Source organism: Empidonax traillii, unplaced genomic scaffold (assembly GCF_003031625.1).
Source record: "Empidonax traillii isolate 1590-97213 ecotype Southwest subspecies unplaced genomic scaffold, ASM303162v1 scaffold575:size619451, whole genome shotgun sequence".
Lineage (NCBI taxonomy): Eukaryota > Metazoa > Chordata > Aves > Passeriformes > Tyrannidae > Empidonax > Empidonax traillii.
The window spans coordinates 562,528-584,975 of record NW_020955768.1 but is presented as its reverse complement, the minus strand read 5'-3'; the positions used below and the strand labels follow the sequence as shown (position 1 = coordinate 584,975).

Sequence of the window (22,448 nt, the reverse complement as noted above, 5' to 3'; positions counted from 1 at the left end):
GACCTGCCTTCCTCAGGAGAGGGAGATGGGGGAAGATGTGAAAGGAAGAGATGGCGAGGCGTTTCCAGCTGACCTGATTTTCTGCTGGTTCCCATCTCCACATCACTGACAGTTAGCTCAGGAGGGCGGTGGGGGCATGGGGCTGGCCTGTGCCACAGGGAGCTGTGCCCTCCCAGGGCAGTGGCAAACCCAGCTGTGCCGAGGAAGGGCCCTTACAGCTGGGAAAGAGCCTTAAAATGTGAGTCTTCCTTTCCTGCCACAGCTTGCCAGTGTCAGTGCAAAGTCAGGTCAACAAGCTCTGGTCAGCTCATGGCAGAGTCGGGCTTTTTGCCTCCGAGTTCGTGCAGAAAAAGGAAAATTCACCTCAGGTGCCATTGATGCTGCAGCCAAGTCCCCTCTGAAGGATTCTGTGATGCCAAGCACAAACCTGCACAGGGCCTCTGCAGCCTGGGAGGTGAACTTCCCTCTTCTTCAGCTGCTTCCAGCCAGGGCTTTGACCTGCAGCAGGAGACATGGAGGTGTCTCCCCTCCCTTCTCCCAGAGTGATCCCTCCAGCCTGAGGGCAGTAGGGGCACAGCCCCAGCAACTCCCTGCCGTGCTTCCCACTCAAACTACAGCTGCTCCACATGGCCCAGGGACACTCAGCAAACCTCCTGGTGCTGGGAGAGCTGATTCTGGGGGACAGGGTTCAGACCTACTCCGTGGCAGAGCATAAGTGGGGCTCTGGTGCAGGCACAAAGTGCCGGATGGAGTGGGCGCCCTTGCAGTGCCAGGCACGGCTCCTTCCCTGAAAAATGGCTGGATGAGAACTATTTTCAGAAGGGAAAAGCAAATTCACCCTGATCACCGTATGTCAGTGACAGGCGGAGAAAGCCCCACGTGGGAGCCAGCCCTCCTCCCACCCTGTGGGCTGCACCCCCCTGTCAGCCGGGCTTGCATCTGCCTGGAGCAGACAAAGATGGGCATGTTTATCTTGCAGCTTCCAGGGATGCTCAGCCATCCCTAATTGCCATAAAAATAAATGCTTTTTTGCTTCATATCACAGAACAGAGGAATTTCCCCCTTTTTTTCCCTTTTTTTTTTTTTTTTTTGTTTCTTTTCTGAGGCCTCCCTCAAAGTCATCCCTTCCCCCTCCCTCCGCTGCTTCTTTCCCATGTAAACAAGCACAGGCACACACAGTCTGACACATCACACACATGGAGACACGCTGATGGCCCTGCAGCGGCCAGCGCTGCCTGGCACAGGGACAGGGCTGGCAGCACACGCGGGAGGCGGGCGTGCGGGCCGAGGGGGAGGATGCTCGCCACCAAAAAGAGCTCTCAGTCCGCCTCGTGCAAGCCCGGAGAAGGCTGAGAGCCCACGGGCTCCAGCCCCTCGGACTGGAATCAGCGAGCCGATGATGGGATGCAGAGGGGGGTGTGAAGTCTCGCCCCGGTGCGAGCCGCCTGTCTGACACAGCTGCTCTGCGCTGGCTGCCGGAGCAATGAGCCATCGCTGCGGGGACATGCAGCCCCGGCCGTCACCCCGGGAAGGTCTCTTTCCCATCCTCTCCTTCCCGTCTCCCTGCTCCAGCAGCTGACTTCTGGGGGAGTTGGTGTGTTCGCAGCGCTCCCCAGGCCGTCTGGGGATGGCCCCGGGCGGCGGCGGCAGCTCGCTGACCTGAAACCCAGCGTGTGCCATGCCCGGGACTCGCTGCTTTCACTCACCTCCCAGGGAGCCTTTAAAGAGACACTGGGGAGCTCAGCAAGCCAGGGAGGCTCTTCCCTGGGGGGCTGCCCCGGTGCCCTACACACCGCCCATTCCAAGGAGCAAGATGGAGCTGGATCGCGTGGAGGGAGACTGCGAGGGCAGGGGGGCATAGTCTGCCCAGAGCAGGGTGGCACCGCTGCTGGGGCCCTGCTCGGCCTGAACGCCCTCGGCACGGGACCGCCCGGGACTCCCCAGCTCGGGGGGCTCGGCCCCAAAGGCAGCGCTCGCCTCTTGGGCAGCTTCGCAAAGAACCGGGGTAGCCCAGGCCGAGTGGGGCCGGTACCCCCACCGCGGCTCCCGCAGCCAACCCGTGAGCTCTCCCGGCTGCCAAGGACTTCCAGCAGGTAAGAAAGACATCGGGACAGGCAGGGGTACCCCACGCCTGGTCCATATTCCCGGCTCGGCTCCGCTTGACAGCCGCGGCGCTCCTGAAATGCCAAAATCAGGTACCCGCTCCTGTGATCCGGGTGGGCTCCTCCGGGCATCCTCAGCCCTCTGCCCTGCGCAGATCTCGGGGCCGCCGCGGAGGAACCGGGGGGAAGGTGGCAGAGGCATCCGGGACCGGGGGCTGGGAACCGGGAGTGGGGGACCGGGATCGCCCGCACTGCTCCCGCGCCGCGGTGCCGGCGGGCGGGCGGGGGGCGGCACCGGGAGGGGCGGCGGGCGGGACCCCCCCGGGCCCCGCGGAGCCTCTGCCGCCGCCGCCGGCCCCGCAGGGCTCTGGGCTCCGCGCCGGGCGCGCTCGCTGCGGCGGGGGCGGCGCCGAGGCAGGTGAGCGGCGGAGCGGGCCGGGCCCCGACACCGGGGAGCTGCGGGCACCGGCAGCGCGGGCACCGCGGCACCGGCACCTGGGGCGGGCGGGGGAGAGGGCAGTGGCATCCCCCGGGGCGGGGCGGGGGACCCGCGGCACCGGCATCCCGGGGAGTTGCAGGCGCCGACATCGCTGGCATCCCGGGGCGCGGCGAGGACCGTGAGATCGGTAACACGGGGACCGGGGCACCGGCATCCCGGGAACGCGGGGTACCGGCATCCCCGGGCACCGCAGGGATCGGCACCCTGGGGCGCGGCGGGGACCCGGGGCACCGGCATGCCGGGGTGAGAGGGCAGCTGGAGCAGCGGCACGCAGGGATGAGCGGGGAAGCGAGGCACCGACATCCCGGGGTAAGCAGGGAGCCGCCGTGCCAGCACCCGCATCCCGGGATGCTGTTGGGACCCAGGGCGCAGGGACACTCCACGTCCCTCTGCGGACGGGTGTAGGGGAGTCCCTCTCCCCGGAGCTGCATCTCTCCCTCCCCACGGAAGGAGCATGGTGCGGGGTTCCCTCTGGAGAGCTGTGCACCCGCTGCGTGAGACCTGGGAGCGGAGGCTGGCACAGGGCAGGGATCATCTACAGCCGGCGCTGAGCTGCCCGCTGGCAGCAGACAACCGAGCTGTTGGTAATCACCCCCTCTTGCACCCCAGGCGAGCAGGGAGTCCCCCCGTCATGTCCATCCCCAGCCCTGGGCATTTTGGTGGCCTCTCATCCTACAGCAGCAGCTTACACTCCGCCTGCAGGGAGCAGCCAGCAGTGGGAATCCCCCTTCCATCCTCCCCACTGCCTGCCTGGTAAACCCTCACCGCCCAAGACAGGGCTTGGTCTTGAGCACATTCAGGCTGATGTGCACAGGGACGCTCAGAAATGGGGGCAGGGCTCTGCAGGGGCAATTTTGGATGACCCAGTGCATGGGGACACCACCCTACAGGAGCTGGGCGGTCACCCAGCCCCAGCACACCTTCAGGTACCCAGCGTTGGACCCCCAGCCCCACCCCGGCCCCATGGACATCCCGCACAGGATCTCCTCAGTGGTTTACAGCCACCACCCTGGCACACCTGGGACGTGCAGGGTCACAAGCCCGGGCTGACAGGGCATTTAGGTCTGGGCTACAGGGCGAAGGATAAAGGATTCCTCCTCCTCTACGAATTTCTAATGGTTCCTCTGAGACAAGCCACACGACCCCCTGCTGGGAAGCCTCACTGAGCTGTAAGTACAGGGTTTTTTTATTTGAACTGTTAATCTAAATCCACTGTACCTGGTTGGAAAAGACCCTGTGTGCAATACTCCCTGCACTTGCTGCCTCCTCGCTTGAATGTCTATTAGCACCTTCCTTCCCACTCCCTTGGGTCCCCTCTGACAGGTAGAATAAATATACATAACTTCCATCTGAAAGCCTTTGAGAAAAGAAATATGTTGTCAAGGGAAACTCTTCTAGCATTTCTTATAGATATGCTTGATCTGGTTTTATATTTTTTTTTTTTTACTGTCATAAATGCATGTATCAGACATTTTTCTTCTCCACAACACAGATATTCAATTGAACGCCCAACACCCAGCTCACACTGGGCTTGTGTAATTCTGATGGTTGTCTCAAAATAGCTTACAATATATTTCAACATTTATCAGAGAGAGACTGGCTTTATCTGTTCCATTTTTCTGATAATTCGTGGAAATTTTGGGTTAACTAAAGGAAAATTTTGCAAATTCACTTTGTTCCAGACAGACACATTTGTATTCTCTCTCTGTTGTGCTTTAAAATCAAAAATCACCCAACCTTCCTAAAGTGAGCTTCTGTTTCCCGGCTGATATCCCTGCAAGTGTGAGGGGGGAGCACAGCGAGGGACATCACATCGGGTCTCAGTTCAAACCCCAGTTTTGTTCCAAAGCTGAGCTTAGCTGGTCGTGAAACAAGTAGGCAACAGCCATAAAACTATTAATTGCTGCTTTAAGATTCCTGGATGAAAGCTGCACGTGGGCAGAAATAATTTGTTCTATTCAGAAGCGAACATCAGAAGGGAGCAGCTCTGGTGGTTCGTGACCCTTCTCCTCACTCTGCTTCTGGCACAGGAGGGATGGAGGGGCTTGCCTGGGGTACAAAGGCTTGCAGGGTCCTGACACCCACCTTTTTCTTTTGAGCTGGGAGAGAGGTGGGAGCTGGCTCCCTCCTGGCCCCCAGGGTTTGGCACAGCTCACCCAGAGCCACAGCTGTGCACTGGGGATGGTCCTTGCCGAGCTGGAGCATCGCTCCGGGCTTGTCCTGCTGTCCTGGGCTGCCCTATGCCTCAGCCCAGCCCCCCAAAAACACCTTGCCTTTGATTTTGGTGGCATTTGGCCTGACCTCTCAGAGTGGCTGCTCTATAGGGAGAGTGGGGAGACAGTCTGAGGCTGGTTTGGGGACAAGCTGGATCCCACAGAGCACCCCCAGGGCCCCGTCTGTGTGTGTTTGTAGCCTGAATGCATGAGCATCCTTCTGGAAGGAACCTGGATTAGTCATCCACACCCCACAGATGGGCTGTGTGATGTCTTCTCTGGGAAAGCTAATCTGTCACTGAAATTCCAGTTTATCCCTGAAAAGGAGTGTTTACATCCCTTTTTCTCCCTTGCTTTTTTCTGAAGCACTGAAAGAGTTCTCCTCCTTCCCTCCCCTTTCAAGACAATGAGTCCATTAAGCTCTGAGGTTTATCACGTTGCCTCCTCCAGCCCTGGTGTAATGGAAGCGCTGGCCTTGTGGTGCAAAGCTGTGTGTTTAAGGAGCCCTGGTTGGGAGGTGCAGTGGAGTTAGCAGATGCCTTTGCCAGGCTATTTCACGCAAATCTGGCATTTGCTGCACCCACAGCCCCGCTCAGCTTGAAAACAAACCTCTGGGGTTTAACCACCACTCGGTTACCTGCCTCTAAAAGTTTGAAAAATTCTGTGCGTGGCAGAGGACAGGAAAATCCCTCAACCAAGAGAGCAACGCAGTGTCCCTCAGCACCCACCATCCCATCCCAGGAGAAGGGGACCCCATGAGTACAGGGCTGCTCTGTGCATCCCCAGGTGTTCTGATGAATAAGGGAGGTGAAAAAAAAATCTGATTTCAAGGTGATACAGAAAGATCACAAACCTTTTATTTGCCCTTTTTTTTGCTCCCAGTCAAGACAGGTAAATGCATCTGAAGGTGTGGGAATGCTGCTCTTTCTTAGATGCTATAACTGCTTCTCATTAGAAAATGGAATTTCTGCTGCACGGAAAAGCCCAGCTCCCCAAAACTTATAAATTCCTAAAACACAATAGAAATCAAAACTTTGGGTTTTTATTTCCCCGCTGACATACAGACTTTTATTCAGGCATCGATGATTCTGAATCACGCTTTTGTTATGTTTCAACATTATAAAAATAATATTAATATTTTACATGACAGGACACACAAGAGGAAACAAAACAGGCAGTTGAATTGTTTTGACACTTCTTCCTCTGAAATTCTCCCTAAAACTGACACCTTCTGTGACAATACTTTGATTTCGGCAAAACCGCCTGTGCTGCTGGGAGAATTGCACCATCTGAGGACTTTTTGACCGGGTCTAATTAGCAGCGGAGGTAGTGGGGCTACAAAACACTTGGGCAGAATCACAGCAGCGGTGGTTTGATGAGGTCTAATTTTTCCTCAGGGATGCTTTTTGGGGGATAAATCCTCTCTCCGGTGACTAATTACCTGTTTGAACAAGGAGAGCCCCATGGAGGAGGTGCTGGAGGTGCAGTGAACTGCCTTCTTTTGGCATTAACGACCTGCAAAGGGAGAAACTTCAAGAGGTAAACAAAGCAAGGAATAGTTTCACCTGCAAAAAGTCATTGGTTGCTTCTTTTTTCTTTTCTCTTTTTTTTCTTTTCTTTTTTTTTTTTCTTTTTTCTTTTTTTTAGCTTCCATACCACAGAAGAACAACGGTCTAAAGCTGTTTCTCTCCCCTCCCCTCGGTCCTCACTTTCCAAAATTCCAACATCCCTCCTCACTCCCCGGGGTGCTCCCGGCCCCGCCTCACCCACACCGGGGGCAGCCCTGCGTCCCCTCCAGCCCCGCCGTCTCCTCCACAGGTGGAACCAGCTCCTGCTCTGCTGATCATGGTCAACAAGACCTTAAATTACTGGGGTCCCAGTTTTGAGGAGGACGTTATCAACATCAACGTGGGGGGTCTGAGGAGGCGGCTCAGCTCCAGTGCCCTCTCCAAGTTCCCTGACACGCGCCTGGGGCGCCTGCTCTCCTGCGACTCGGAGGAGTCCATCCTGCAGCTCTGCGATGACTACGACGTGAGCGCCAGGGAGTTCTACTTCGACAGAAACCCCGGCTTCTTCCTCTACGTCCTCCACTTCTACCAGACGGGGAAGCTGCACGTCATGGAGGAGCTGTGCGTCTTCTCCTTCTGCCAGGAGATCGAGTACTGGGGCATCAACGAGTTCTTCCTGGACTCCTGCTGCAGCTACCGCTACCACGAGCGCAAGCTGGAGAGCCGGCACCACAACTGGGACGAGGAGAGCGAGGTCAGCAGTGTGGACACGTCCCCCGACGAGATCTCTGACATCAACCACGACCTGCTGCGCTACAGCACGCTGCGCTGCGGCAACCTGCGCAAGCGGCTCTGGCTCACCATGGAGAACCCCGGCTACTCCATCCCCAGCAAGCTCTTCAGCTTCGTGTCCATCAGCGTGGTGCTGGTTTCCATTGCCACCATGTGCATCCACAGCATGCCCGAGTACCAGGAGGTGGACGAGAACGGCAACGTGCTCGACGAGCCCATCCTGCACAAGCTGGAGTATTTCTGCATCTCCTGGTTCACCTTCGAAGTGTCCTCCCGCCTCCTGCTCTCCCCCAACCCCAGGAAGTTCTTCAAGCACCCGCTGAACCTGATTGACATTGTCTCGGTGTTGCCCTTCTACTTCACCCTGCTGGTGGACGTGACCATGGGCAGTGACTCCGAGCTGGGCAACCTGGGCAAGGTGGTGCAGGTGTTCCGCCTCATGAGGATATTCCGAGTGCTGAAGCTGGCTCGGCACTCCACTGGACTGAGGTCACTGGGGGCCACCCTGAAGGTAAACTGGCTCTCTGTCTCCTTTTCTACTCCTTTAGTCTCTGGGGAAGGAGGACACCCCTGGTATGGCCAGGGGATATGGAAGTCCCCTTTCCCACTGGGCTCCCAGCTCTGGGTGGTGCCTGGCAAGCTTCCTTAGGGGGGTGGGCTGGGCTGTTGGTGCGTCTGCTAAAGCAAACAAGTGTGAGGAGCACTGCATGAGTCCTCGTTTCACACACACCCATCCAGCCCGGTTTGCTCCATGCAGAAATCTGCTTCCAGGGACTCGGCCATCCCACCATGGCGTGAGGGCCTCATTGCCCAGCACTGGAATGGACTCAGCCATGTGTGGGTGGATGGGGATGTCCCCCCAGAAACGAGTCTGTGCCCAGTTGGGCTGCAAATGACCTGCTGAGCAGGTACCAGGCCGGGCAGCAGCTGCTGGGTCTGCCAGCACCAGTGTTTGGGGTCAGAGCTGCTCCTGTCCCTAGTCTGGGACAAGGGGGAGCCTCCTAAGAGCAGGCTGCCAGCTGACTGTTGGTGTCTGCCCATCTAGGGAGACACAGAGATCCTGGTCCAGGGGAGCTGACACTTGGATGCTCCCGGATTCAGTGAGGTTGGGACTGGCACATGGGTAAGCATGTGTGGCACAGAGCAGCAATAGAAAAGCCAAGGGTGAGCTGCAGAGCCCAGGACAAGCAGCCCCAGGCAGGGTCTGTGCTCTCAGCACAGCCCTCAGCAGAGCCTGGGCCCCTCAGAGTGATGGAAAACTCAGCATGTAGGGCTGGGGAAAGCCGGACCCAGGACCACACTGTCCTGGGGAGGAAGGGTTGGATGAGGAGATGCTGAGACAGGACTCAGGCATGCTGGGAGGTGGCACCCCTGCAGGTCTGGTGAGAGGGTGCACATCCTCCATAACATGCCCCAAGGCTGTGTTTCTCCAAACCCCCTCCACAGCACCCCCAGCCTCTTTAGACAGACCAAAGGCAGCTTGAAATCTGTCACGAAATTGTCACCATCCCGGTGCTGCAGCCAGACCTGCATCGCTGCAGCTCAGCAGGGTGGCACAGACCAGCCTCCACATGGTTCTGCTCCTAACAGAGCCTGAAATTCAACCAAAGGGACACTCTTCCTACTGCCTGGCATGGGACAGAGCTGCAGCTCCTGGTGCTGCTGCCTCTGAAGGGCCATCACAGGGATGAGTGGCTGGGGACACCCTGTTTTCACTGCTGCAGCAGTGGCAGAGCCAGCATGGGGTGTCCTGGCATCGGCAGGACTCGGCTGCCAGGGTTGGACCCATTCCTGTGGCTGAGTCATGGAGAAAAGCAAACCCTGAGTGTGGCTGGTGTTGAGGATGGGCAGCAGGAAAGGTCTTCTGCACAGCTTCTGCTGTGGAGCGAGATCAGCCCAGCCCAGCCCAGCACTGATCCTGCAGAGCCCACAGAGCATCAAAATATTCCTGGGGAGAGTTGTTTGAAATGAAGGTGCCTCAAGTCCTACCTGCGTGGTGCTTCCCAACACTCTCCTCGGAAGAGCCCTGACAAGCGACAAGCACCGTGTAAAACCGCCGGTGAGATCTGCAGGAACCCGCACACGTCCGGGCTCCATCTGAGCGTGAACAGCAGGCTGCAGCACAGCAGGGGCTGAGGGGCTCATCTGCATATTATTAAGCAGCAGACGAGATCCGGGGAGCCGGCAGCGTCCCGGCCTCGGCTTCTGAATCAGCCAGTGACGTGCTGGAAAGCGCCGCTTCCCGGGGACTCCGGAGCCAGCTGCAAACGGGGATGAGCGGAGACACAGATCTGACGCAGCAGCTTGGCGCGGTGATTTACTGGGCACATAAATTACGACGTCTCGTTAATCATAATTTACTTCCTATCGCAAGAGCAGAAATGGGGAGCGGAGCGGTGAAGGCTGTTAACAGCCAGGAAGTGGGAGTGATGGCTCTGGCGAGCTGTGTGATTGTTCCCCTGCCACGAAAGTGCTAGCGGAGGGAATTCTGCCATTTGTGCATCACGAGCCCTGAACCATCCTCAGATTGCTTGAGGCCTGATCCAGGGTCTGTTTAATTTGAAGAGAGGCTCCCTATGTGTCTCTGCTCTCCCTCCCTGCTGTGCAGGACATCCATTAAAACTATTGCAGCTCCGTGGGTGTGGGTTTGGAGTCTGGCTCCCACTGGCAGTCAATAGGTGTTGGGCCCTGGGTAATTACAGCATCTGCAGGGATCCACAGGAGCTGCTGGCTGTTCCCTCAGGAGCCTAAATACACAAACAGGTTGGAAGAGCCAGAGCTGCCCGACCCTGGACAGCAGATGCATCACCCTGCTGCTACCACGGGCCATCTCTGCTCGGTCTCCACACTGGTATCTCTGGCCAGGCTCAGGCTGGGGGCTTCCATTCCAATTGTCTTGTTCTGTACTGCAGGAAAAATGTGCATTCAGCAGGACCCTGGAGAGATTGCTGCTGGGGGGGCTTTTTGTTGGAGCCTTGTATTCCTGAGCATCACCTCACCCGAGCCTGGCTACTTGCTAAGCCTGGATCCCACCTGAACCGTGGGCAGACCTGCATCCCACCCAAACCCCATCTGCAGCTGCCTTCCCCCTCAACCAATGGGCAAACCAGAAGCTTTGCAGATAAATGGCTGCAAAGAGGTGGCAGCCAGTGCCAGCTGGGAGATTCCTGGAGCCTCCTTTTTGCTGCAAGCCCCGACCTTGCTTGTAAATTGAAGCAGCAGGAGCTATTGAGCTGCCTGACTTCCCCCTCCAACACGTCCCAGGGCCAGAACCAGTCCTCTTTAAAAATGTACGAGGTTATTCGGCGCTGCTGCTGCCCCGCTGGGATGCACAGACCTGCTGTGAAGCCCCAACCAGGAGCAGGTCCCTCATGCCAAGTGATACCTCCCTGAAACTCAGTGGCTCTGAGCCGTTTGGCCTCCTCCAGGGGCTCCCTGGGAGCTGCTCCAGGGCATTTGCCCCGTGTTAGGTGAGGGAGGAGGAGGAGGTGGTGGTTATTTCCCCTCGGTATTACTGGCATTAACTGAGCAGCTTTTGCCAGCAGTCTAAACAAAGTCTCCTCAGTCCCTGACATGAATCCACCTCCCTTAGGTCTTGTCTTGACCACAGAAGCCTTTTCCCACATCTGTGCTGTTTGCTTTGCTCACGTTGTTTCCCTTAGTCATTATGTGGTCTCCAATAAAGCATTCTCTGCCTGTTAGGAGACTGGGAAAAAATCCTCACCATCAAAGCTCTGCTTTCTTTTCCCGAAAAGATGAAGAGCAAGCTGGCAGGTCAGCGGGCAGAAACATCCAAGAAATTCACTTGTGACAGCCAAAAAGTGCGTGGACAAACCACGCTGGGAGGATGGTGCTGGCAGTCTGTCCCCTGGAAGTTCCCTTCCTTGTCCTGCAACTGCACACTGCCTCTTCCCCCCTGCGCTTCTGGCACGGGTTTATATTTTGCTCAGATATTAAGAATACTCAAAGAAAGATTGTGGCACAAAGGTTTTAGTTTGAAACCAGAGGAGTGATGGCTTCTTCAAGGAGCACTGCACACCCCTGCTGTCAGCCTGTCTCCCCAGGCCCTGCACACCCACCTGAGAGCTTTGGGTGTCCCACGGCTCCATGAGGGGTCTGGGGCTCATCAAGCTGGGGATTGGAACACCCTGTTGGATGGGTGCCAAGACCAGCCCATGCTGGTGCTGGATGGATCCCTGCACTGACCAGATGACCAGGGCTGCTTGGATCCACGTCAGCTCTGAGGTTCACTTGTAGTCTCCCATGGAAGGGCAGCAAAATCAGAAAGCAATGTAATTATCATCACAGAAACAACGATTTCTGCAAGAAAACCACCCTGCACGTGTGTAGCGAAGGGTTATGTGGATGCTGGGACTGTCAGTGGTGGGGGGATACAGCAGGGACAGGGCCCTGGGGCTCTGGCTGTGGGGTCCCTGGGGAGCCTGGGGCTGAGACCCTGGGGAGAGCTGAGCTGAGCCTCAGCAGAGGCCACGTCTTCCCTGCGAGCACTGCCAGCGGCTCGGGAAGGTACAAATTGCTTCTCTTAGCGGCTGCCTAATAGGTGGTTTCTGGGGACCTGCCAAGATAAAAAGGAAATGTGATAAATATTGTTAGCTGAGATCAGGTTGGAGGGAGTGCTGGGTATCCCTGGCTGGGGAGCACAGCCGTCCCTCCTGGCACTTGCAGGCTGGTGGAGTGCAGAGAGGTGGCTCTGGGTGCCAGGAGTGACTCCCAACTGCACCACCCGCTCCAGGCGTGGGTCACCCACACACCTCCCAGCCCGTCCCAGCCCACCCCTACAGCGGGACAGCCCAGGGCAGAGATGGACAGAGGCACGGAGATCCACGCAGGGCTGTATTTGCACTGTGGGGTCCCCGTGCCCTGGCTGGGGATGGGTGTGGCGGCTCCCACCGACCGCTGCTCTGCTTTGCCTTCCAGCACAGCTACCGGGAGGTGGGGATCCTGCTGCTCTACCTGGCCGTGGGGGTCTCTGTCTTCTCTGGAGTGGCCTACACTGCCGAGAAGGAGGAAGACGTCGGCTTTGACACCATCCCCGCGTGCTGGTGGTGGGGCACGGTCAGCATGACCACCGTGGGCTACGGCGACGTGGTGCCCGTCACGGTGGCGGGGAAGCTGGCTGCCTCGGGCTGCATCCTGGGGGGCATCCTGGTCGTGGCGCTGCCCATCACCATCATCTTCAACAAGTTCTCCCACTTCTACCGCAAGCAGAAGGCGCTGGAGGCGGCCGTGAGGAACAGCGGCAAGAAGGACCGCGAGGAGGTGGAGAGCGTCTCCAGCCGCGACCGGGAGGACTCGGAGGCCCTGAGCGAGACCTCCCTGGGCAGGGGCAGCCCTGACCGCCGTGGCCTCACCCCCGGCACCCACCCCAGCCCCTGACCCACCCCCCGTGGCACTGGGGCACGCGGGACCCGCTCGCTCGCGGCGAGCACGGCGCGGCTGCTGCACCGGGCGCGGCGGAGGAGCTGGGCTGCACCTCGGCTGGCATCGCCCCGGCCCTGCCAAGGACAGGAGGGGATGCAGGAGATGCCCAGTGGGTGCTGGCTGCTTCCAGCCCCTGGGATGCAGTGGCTGGGCCTGCCTGGATGTGTTTCAGCCTTCACCCTGCTCCCCTCCCCGGCTGCAAACGGAGGCTCTGGTGCTGGACATACTCCTGCCAAGAGGGGAGGGAGGAAAAAGAAATACAGGTGACCCCTTACCAGGCACTGCCCCAGCTGGGTAGAGGGGGATTCTCCTCTGCCACGAGGTTGTGTGTTGTCCAGGGTGAGGCTAAATAGCTCAAGGGTGAGGCAGTTCCTGACCAGGCTGGCTGCCCCTGCAGGTCCTCTGCCAGGTCAGCAGCAACTCCAGCCCCAGCCTTGTCCTACCCCCGGCTGGAAACAGCCTCAGAAGGCTCAACTGGCCCCCCAGCCATAAAGGAAACGGGGTTGGAAATGAGTCTGTATAAGGGGAGAGGTGGTATCAGCTCAGGGTGAGCCCCACTGTCCTCAGTCCCTGCAGTGGGGTCGACTGGACCTCACCTTCCTTCCAGCTGGGGTTTATCTGCTCGCCTGTCCTGCCACTGCTGGGATCCCCAGGGATCTGGGACATGGCACAGCCAGGAGTGCTGTCCATGCAGGGGGCACCAGCCAGGGATGAGAAGGCAGAAGGGACATTGTCCTCTGGGGCAGGAGCAGCTGAAGGGGATCAAGCTGGGGGACCTGAGGAGCCATCCCCAGTGGGGCTCTCCTGTGCCACGGGAGCCCAGGGGCTGCAGCAGGCCATGGTGGGGCAGAAGGGACAACCAAAGCCTGGGTTTGGCACACAGCCTGTTCCCCCTGACCACAGCCCCCAGCCTGGCCTCATTCTGCCTCTTCCTTCCTTGCCTCAGGGCCAGGCAGGGCAGGAGGGCTGGAAAGAGTGGGGGGTCACACTGCCCTGGGTGTCCTCGCTGTCCCCCTAGGGAGCTGAGCTCTTGGGGGGCTGATTCACTCCCCTTCCCTCTGCCAGAGGGGGCACCCCCTTGTCCGTGGGACAGAGGAGACCTTGCACTGCTCCTTGGTGACCAAGCACCTCACAACAGGGCAGGGAGGTCCACCTGGAGCACCAGACTGCCCTCCTGCCTGGACCCCCAGCCCACCTGAGCACATCTGGGGCTGCTCCCAGCACAGCATCAATTCCTTGTGGAGTCTTTCCTTGCCCCCATGGTTCTCTGTTCGGAAATCGTGCAGCTCTGTCCTGCACAGAGGAACACACCCAGCAATGCCCGTTCTGAGCAGGGCAAATGTGCATCCTGCAATCCCCAAATCGGCTCCAAACCACGCTGGAGGCTGCAGGGTGACCCTGGGTACCTGGGTTTGCTGCTGGCTGTCCTGGCTGGGTGTCGGCACAGCCGCAGTTGCTGATGCTGGATCTGCTGATCACGGGCAAGAAAAGCCAAACCAACACCAGTGCAGGCCCAGCCTTCCTGAACCCCTCAGGGAGGGTCCCCGAGGAACAGTGGTGTGGGATAGCAGGGTGTTCACGCTTCTGGCATCATCAAGTCTTCCAGTATCGATGGTTTGTGGTCTGCTCTGCGCTCAGTCCTGCCGTGAGCTGGGACTGGGGACCGGCTCCCGCTGCACTGTTACTTGAATAAAGGAAGGAGTTTCCCCTTCTCACCATAAATATTCCAGTAGCAAAACGTATTAAAATGTGAAATTACATCTACTAATGAAAAAAGCATTATGCAAATAATTAGGAGCATGTAAATTGATTTTATATCTATGCATGGGATGCATACTGTATATTTTATTAAAGACCTCAGTGACCTGCTGGGGACTCTGGTTTCTGTTTCGTGGCAGCTGCCCATCCTGATGCTGGGTGTGGCTCTGAAGTGAGGGGGTATCTCTGGGCTGTTGCTCTGCAAAGGCTGGCTGGGGAGGGCAGGACTTACCACTGCTCTTCCTGTGTCAGGTGCATTCCTCTGCTGGGTGTGATAGGAGCCAGGGGTAAAAACAGAATTTAATCTCTATTCCTTTGAGAGCTTTTCCATTAAAAAAAATCAAAATCCACAAGCTGCTGGTTGTTCCAAGGGGCTATAAGCAAGGACATCCTTCGGGCCCCTCTGGGGCAGCAGCTCTCGGAGGGGGCCGCTGCACAAGAGCTCCGAGATCGGGTTTGGGGAAGCCATGAGAGAGATGTTTTCTTTTTTTAGCCTCCTGCACCCTGCGAAGACATTAGGATTTGTATGGCTCTGAGTAACTGCACTGGGAAAATCCTCCCACTGCTGTGCAGGCAGATCTAGCGGAGCTGGAGCTGTGCAGAGCAGGGAAGAGCCGGGTGCAGGAAGGTGCCCAGCAGCAGTGGGTGAGCACAGCCCACGCTCCCGCTGCAGAGACACGGCTGTGCTGCCAGCACGGGGCTGGCTTACTATTTCTAAGGCAAGGAGGAAACTCGTGTTCTCTCGCTAATCCCTCATCAGTTTTCCTGAGTTGACTGCCTTTTTCATTTGGTACAGTGGGTAAATCAATTACACACTTTATCAGGTTATTCCTACCGAGCTGCTTTCCACATTCACAAAATGACTGATGAAAGCATGACTCTCCTGCCTCCAGGGAATGGTGATTAAGGAGTGACCTTATTAAGCTGTTTAATGCAGCCGAGAATTAGACAACTCTCCTCAAAGAGACAAAGTAAACTTCATTACTTCTGCTGGAAACTTCTTTTCCTTTGCCAGCCCTAAGCACCGAGACTACCCTGAGCACGGTCTGTGCACTCGGGAGGTTTTGAAGGGTTTGATCTGTAGGAAGGGAAGGCTCCTCACTGACACGTTTCTGGGATCTCTCCTGCTCACAGGTTCCTACAGCCCTGCTGACCTCAGTCAAAATGCAAGCTGAGTGCTTGAGCACACTGCTTGATGTGTTAAACCAGTGCTACTGGTATCTGCACTGTGTAAGGAGATCAGTAAAGACAAACAGTGCAGTAATTCTACTTTTTGTTTTACAAAGCAATGCTAAAACACTTCCTGCTGGTAGAGGTTTACCTGAACCACAGCTGTTAACTCGGTTACAGGAAACACAGAGTCTCGAGGCTTCCATTCCAAGCGTCTGAGAAAGCCAAAAGAACAGCCTCGAAGGCACGGAACTGAATGAACCAGATATGCCTAGACAGGCCAAACCACTTCTGGGAACGAAAACCACAGGTCAGATGTGCAGGGAGGCACAAAACCAGTGATGTTCACATCATGTGCATGTTCACACCCAGACCTCGAGTCTGGTGAGAGCAGAGGGGGAAAACTTTTTCAGGACCATCCCCTGTGTGGTGAAGCAGTGAAGGCCCAGGGCTTGTGAGCCCCTCGGGCTGAGGAAAGCCCACCCCCCAGCTCAGCCATCTGATGTCTGTGCAGAGGTAAGAAGCTGCTGTGACCACTCAGGGTGGGACTCAGGGCTCCCTCCACTTCCAGCACCCCGTTGATTTGAGGAGTGACAACCTAGAGGGGAGCAGAACAGACTGTCCTTCAGAGTTGGAACTGTTCTCAAGTTTATAAACACACTGGCTACCTTCCTGGGCTCTTAAATTAAAGGCCAATTAACTTTCAGTCTAGAAAGAGGTGATGGCTGTTTCCTGGTTTGACCCTTCAGGATTTTGCCAGAGTGATTAGCGCAATGAGAAGCTGTCAGCGCTCGAGGCAGGGCTGGCAGCCAACGCTCAGAGCGTTTATCCAAGCTCACACTCCTCTGGCCTGTGCACAGGAGGAAATGGGACAAAATGAGGGTGTAGGAAATGAGTAGCTGGGCATTCAGGACACTGGCACAGCAGCCCCTGCACTTTAGTGCTGATAATTGTTAATAAGTGCTGATCCTACAGGTTTAGTGGAGAGTTGACTTTTCCCCTTACTGGGGAGAAAAACCTGGCTGAACATCAGTCCCAGCGCTCAGGCACCTGTCAGTGTTGGTTTTGTTCCTTATTTGCAGCTAATATTTGTGCAGCAGGTGCAGAGCTGCCGCTCCATGGTATGGCAGCACTGGGAACACAACCCTGCCTTTGTTCTGGGGCTCCACAATGTCCTGGTAGCATTGCTGAGGATATGGGAGAGCTCCAGGCTTTCCCAGTTACTAGAAATGCCTGCAGCCTCCCTCCCTTTGATTTCCACGCTCCTTCCCAGCATTTAAAAGCTCCCATCTATTTTGTTTCTTCCGGGATTGCTAACCAGAGCTGACTCCTGAATGAATTCTGTCTCTGCTCCCGTTAGTCATCCCCCCAGGACAGATTTAGTAACTGCTCAGGGAAACCACGTCGAAGCCAACAGTTCACCATGGGAAGGCAGCACCCACTCACTGTCAGCTTCATCTTTTTCTGAGCTAGAAAGCTCCAAGTGAGCCAGAATTGGGAGTGAGCCTCCAGCCTCACCTGTTGTGTAGGAAGGTGGATAAATTGATCTGTACCCAGTCCCAAACCTGACTGCAGGCTCAGGGAAGTTGCTGCAGGGACAGCAAGGACCTACAGCAGAGTTCAGCACCCCCATCTGCCAGAGCACAACTCTCCTGCATGACTGGGGCTGCAGGCAGGGCTGCCCATGCTCCTTGTTCCAAAATGTTTGTCTGACATGTTTACTGCCTGTGTTCCTGAAAGCTTGTACTCTCCTCCAGAATGTTGCATAACACTGGCTGACTGGAGGTACATCGTGTTTAAACTCACCCTGATAAGCAATAAACACACCAAAGCATTTTAATGCACAAACATGAGTCATGACACTACCTGAGGCTTTCAGGTAGGGACAGTTTATTTGCCCCTTGGAACAAATAAGGCAAGATGTTCGAGAAAGATCAAATAAAATCTCCTGTATCAAACTGAGAGGAATGCAATAAAAGTTACTATTTCATACATATACAAACTAAAGACCCAACACTATTATATACAAACAGCCAGATCTTACAAAATAGCATTTCAAGTCAGCAGTTTATGCCAGTGTCGCTAATTTCTTTGTTACAAAAAAAGTTAAAGCTACAAACTTCACATTTGTAAGTCTCACATGACTGACATCATCAGTATCTCTGGGTTTTAGAAGCAAAGAGAACAGTTTGTCCAGAACCCTTTCAGCAATGCAGATGGAACCAAGGAGCACACAAATGTAGCTTCACAATTAAACAAGTTTTTTTTTGCTCAAAAACTTTGTCAGAACAGCCTTCCCTTATGTCACCAGCCTTGGTCTTAGCCTGGAGGGACTCTGAGGAGTGAACAGGTACTGTCCTTCCAGACCCTCTACAAAGGGACCAAAAAGGAAAATATTTTCTCAAACAGACTGAAAATCAGTGAAGAGAAAATAATTCCCCTGCACTACAGCTCTAAGTGCAAGAAACATCATTAAGTCTCAGCCACTGCAAGCATTTAAGAAAGGTTCAAAGACAGTTAAGCCATTGGACCAGTTTTACTTATTTTGGTTCATGTGCTATACTTTAAGACAATCGTGTCAGCAAAGCAGAGTATTTCAAGAGTGCTTACATTCAGTTACAGCAGTCACAGGTTGCATATTCTGTAAATAGACACCACCCCGTGGTGTTTCACCTAAAACCTGGGAGTTCTAATGCCCTCTGATCACTACAAAGTTACCTACACAGTGCAGAAGTAAAACTCCTCCCAGCAGACCCCGTTTGATCCCCATCACACACACACAGTGCACAGTTTACCATGTCACCTGTCTGTGTGCCCATCACACCAGAGGTGCTGGGCCAGACCCGTCCCAGTGACTGATACAAGACCCAGCACTGACCAGAGAACTCCCTCCTCAGCTGGGGGAGTTTCTCGGATGCAAAGTGTTGCTCATAATAAAGCCAAGATCGTATTGCACAGATTCCAAGGAGCACGGTCTGAGCCCTGATGTTCCCCAGTTCCTGGGACTATCAAACTGCTGGTTACCCCAAGATGTGCTGCTCCTTCAGCACCCTACATACACTGCTCACTGACTCCCTTTTCCTCAGGGGCAGCTTGCTGACCTCCAAAACTGCTGCGACCCCAGTGCACACCAGACAGAGACAAACTGATGCAACCAGACCTGCAGAGGGTGAGAATGGCTTGGTTCCTTTCACAGCTACGGAGCAGACCTGTCAGCACAGCCAAGAGTCTGCTCTAAGGGGAGAACAAGACCCCCCAGAGGCACGAAATGAACACTTCACCTCTCTAGCAGCACTTGATCCAGGAGACATGGCTGTTTTATTATCTGGGTGATGTACCAAGGCCTGTTTCAGAAGATCGACAGGGAAACTGTTCCCTCCATCAGAGCAAAATGAAAATAAATTGGTAGAAATACTTGCTCTGTCCAAACATTTCATCACATGCTGGGAACACCTAAAACTCCAGAGCTCTGCTGTTACAGCCCACGGGGCAGAGGCACTGCTCAGTCTCTGCCCTGCAAGGAGGCTCTTTGCTGCTTCTGTTTTGCTCTCCCCTCTCTGGTGGGAGCTGATTGCACCATCCTCACAGCGATTGTACACGCTGGGGCATCGCCACTGATTGACCTTAACTGGGCAGGAATAGCAGGGAAATAAAAAACAAAACCAAAACAAAACAACAAACAAACACAGGAGCATCCAGAGGAACTGGAAGAGATTGAACCTCTTCCAGCAAGACATCAGTAATTGTTTTCTCATCCAGATCACCTCCGCCTCGGCTCCACCACCATAAACGCACATCTTTGTTAATTCAACAGTCTTTACTTTCAGTTCAGCTCTCCTGATGTGCTAAACCTTGCAGAAATGTGAAGGATTGCAAAATCAAGTTTTTATTCGAGCGTCTAAAGATGTAAATTTGAAATGAAGCCCATAAAATATTTCACAAGCTGTGGAGACTTTTAAGTCCTCTCAGACACAGCTGAAGTACCCAGTTCCTGAGAGTATTCCTTCCAACCATTCAAGTGCTGTTTCCTTTCCTCAGCACTCCATTGTCAGCAGGGTCTCCCTGAAGGACATTTCCAGACAGACAGACAAAGGGGAATCACTGCTGGCTTTTGGTTTTAAGTGGGTGTGGATTTTAAGTGACAGAATGTAACTTCTTATGGAGGCACAACATGCTTCATCTACTCATATAATTTCATAAGGGACACAAAAAGAGGACAAAACTGAGGTCTTGAAGAAACCACACTTGCTTAAAGCACACAGTGTAAGGCATGGGGCTTATTACAGGCATTTTAAAAACTGAGATTTCCTTCCTAAAGGCTGGAACAGTTTGTACAAGTTCTCACCTGCTCTCTTCAGTGACCTAAAACTTATCAGTACCTTAACAGTAGAAAAAGACAGTTAACAGCTTGAAATTGAGTCTGTGCATTCACAAAGAAAAACAAAACCAAAAACCCCACAAGAGATGCAGCCGTTAAAATACCACAATCCGCATTAACTGAAACCAAAACGGACTCCTGGAAGTTCAGCTGAAAAGAGAGTGAGCCAACTTTCCTCAGCCTATTTCTACCTGTTCCTCTGGTTTAAAAACAATCCTCCTAAAAAACAGTAACAGAACTCCTCCGCAGCAATGTCTGAAATCCCTGTCTAACATTTAAACACAGCGCCAGGATCCTGCACGTCACGGCATTCCTGAGTTCACCAAGGTGCTATGGGGAAAATAAACGAGCAGAAGGATTGCCCTCTACTTTGCTAGCATATTTCAATAGAAATCGATCTGTTCAGTAGTCATAAAAGCAAGGAGCTGATTGTTTGAGGCTGGAAGAACGTGCTACCCGTGGCTCAGAAGTTCTGCTGCCGCCGCTTCTTGGCTTCGATGGCGTCGAGGATCGGCTGCCGCTTGGACTGGTACTTCTGGCGGATCTCCTCGATCTCCTGCTCCATCATGGGGTCCAGGGCCGAGAGCCTCCTCTGGAGCTCATCCACGCTCCACGTCTTCAGCTGAGCAGGAGACAAAAGCAGGACAGACAGCGGTGTCAGCGCAGCCGCCACCCCCAGGTCTGCAGGGATCCCCACGGGCACCACGCACCTTCCAGCGGGAAGGGGTGGGAGAGCTCTGCTCCTGCCCGCTGCTCTCACTGAGGCTGGATGAGCCTGGGGACACTGGGCTGCTTCTGCTCGTTTTGCAGGTACATTACATGCTCTGTTTAGTGGCAGTGTGAGCGTATAAACAACCAGCGAAATGTTTCCCCCGCTGAGCCGTTTTCCTAACGCTTCATTTTGCAGGCTGAGAGCAGAAATACTGCACTGAGATGGAAGGGCAGCAAAGTTCCCTTCCCCTCCCCTCTCCCTGCAACTAAACTTCCTTCTGCTAAATGACAAAAGGAGACAGAAGGGAACAGAAATCAGAAAGTACAAAGTTGACAAAAGTTGCATTTGAATAGAAAAGCACTTCTGTACAATCAGGCTGAGGCTCAGTCAGGGTGAGGGGCCAGGCAGCAATCCCAGAGCACAAGCACACACACCAGGTCTTTTTGGGTCAGCCTCTTTCTGACACAGTATGCAAGTACAATTTGTATTTTCCTGCACATGTGAAGATGTCAGACTACTCTGGACAATCTCCCTCTCCCTGAATTCCCTCTCTGCCTGACCTTAGTTTAACCAGATCTCTTGTCCATGCCAATTTGCTGAGAACTGGCACAGAGGAGTTTTACTGTGTGATTAGAGATGCCAAGTGTGGCCTGGACAGTCTAGATTGTCCACAGCTACAGCCTTTTGGGACAATGTTAAAATATATGGACACTGGAAGTGCTTCAGATGTTCACTTAAGCACCAGCCCTTTTCCCATCCAAAACCAAGTGACCATCAGAAACACACAGGAGACACTGTTTCACAGCCACTGCAGCAGGGCAGGGATGACTGTGCAGCACCTGCCATCACTGAGCACCTGCTGTGGATGCTAAGGACATGCAAAACAATTTGGGGATTTTTGTGCACACAGAACTGTCAATTTTTTTTTTTTTTACTTTCAACAAATGTCTTAACTGAGTGACTTATCTTTTTATTTCAGTTACATGCAAGTGGTGCTGTCCTGGTTTAGCTGTTAATTAGTCAGCTGTCATGGTTATTCTTCAAACCACTTCTGAACCAAAACACTCAGTGAAATGTTTGCTGCCTACTACAAGGCAACAAATGAAAGTTTAATGGCAGTTTGCATCAGTTCCTTAAAAATAATACTAACATACAGAAATCTTGATCCCTCTTCTTGAGGTGGAAGAGATACCAGTCTCCAAACCACAAAGTCACCTGCTAGCTGATCTCTCACATGGTCTTTTGTAGTTCTTTAGATCATGAATTCACTTTAATAATCCAGGCACACGTGAAACACAACCTTTCTGCTGAGGATATACAGTCTTTGGGCCTCTCCAATCAGGCAACTGTTCATTAGAAAGACAAAGCACTTCCTCTGCAAAGATATACATTATTTATACACATTAATGCAACTTTACCAGGCAGCAGTTTAAGTTGATGCATGGCATCAGTTGCCTTTTCACACTAATTTATTATGGAGCAGGTGATTACTCAACATTCCCCTTCCTCACAGTCCAGGGAATTGAAGAGCCAAACGAAAATGCAAAACAGAAGAAAATATTAATTCAAGTACTGAACACATATCCTGAGCAGCTGCAGTGGAGCAAAGGGCTGTCAGCTCCCCCAGCATACCCAGTGCTGGACTGCTGAAAGAGAGCACTGCAACACATCTAAAACACCTTGATCAAGGCTTAGGCCAACTGTTAAATGCCAGAAATCGTCCTAGGGCTCCAATCTTCCAGGGATGCCCTTGGAGCCTTCTCCACCACGTCCCAGAGCGCTGGGTGCTGCTTAGAGCCCAGAAACCAAGTGCCAGAGCTGGCAGAGCAGAGGGCAGGGCAGCTGCACAGCCACGGCCTCTCCATCTGAGGAGG

The 22,448-nt window shown here is 54.3% G+C and overlaps 2 protein-coding genes across 4 annotated transcripts in view; one reads left to right on the top strand and one right to left on the bottom strand.

The window, feature by feature from the left end:
* The first annotated feature begins 1,208 nt into the window (after positions 1–1,208).
* Positions 1,209–12,528, top strand: KCNS1 (potassium voltage-gated channel modifier subfamily S member 1). Of its 3 annotated transcripts, none has more exons than XM_027898034.1 (4): positions 1,209–2,093; positions 6,212–6,353; positions 6,633–7,625; positions 12,053–12,528. In XM_027898034.1, the coding sequence occupies exons 3-4, from the start codon at positions 6,660–6,662 to the stop codon at positions 12,509–12,511; spliced, it is 1,425 nt and encodes a 474-aa protein (XP_027753835.1). In that variant the 5' UTR covers positions 1,209–2,093; positions 6,212–6,353; positions 6,633–6,659; the 3' UTR covers positions 12,512–12,528. The 3 variants fall into 3 exon arrangements, with proteins under 3 accessions (XP_027753835.1, XP_027753837.1, XP_027753836.1); XM_027898036.1 differs by lacking the exon at positions 1,209–2,093 and adding an exon at positions 2,467–2,520; XM_027898035.1 differs by lacking the exon at positions 1,209–2,093 and adding an exon at positions 3,500–3,770.
* A 4,810-nt stretch (positions 12,529–17,338) lies between these two features.
* STK4 (serine/threonine kinase 4) overlaps positions 17,339–22,448 on the bottom strand; it is a 43,479-nt gene continuing 38,369 nt past the window's right edge. Inside the window, exon 11 of the mRNA XM_027898033.1 lies at positions 17,339–20,484. Coding sequence (XP_027753834.1) covers positions 20,326–20,484 — 159 coding nt within the window. The 3' untranslated portion in view covers positions 17,339–20,325. The remainder of the gene's footprint in view (positions 20,485–22,448) is intronic.

Bases quoted from the DNA above. Each gene is read 5' to 3' on its own strand.
- KCNS1 (XM_027898034.1), top strand. From the start codon at position 6,660: ATGGTCAACAAGACCTTAAATTACTGGGGTCCCAGTTTTGAGGAGGAC. The intron at 7,626-12,052 runs GTAAACTGGCTC...TTTGCCTTCCAG, and splicing joins CACTGGGGGCCACCCTGAAG to CACAGCTACCGGGAGGTGGG.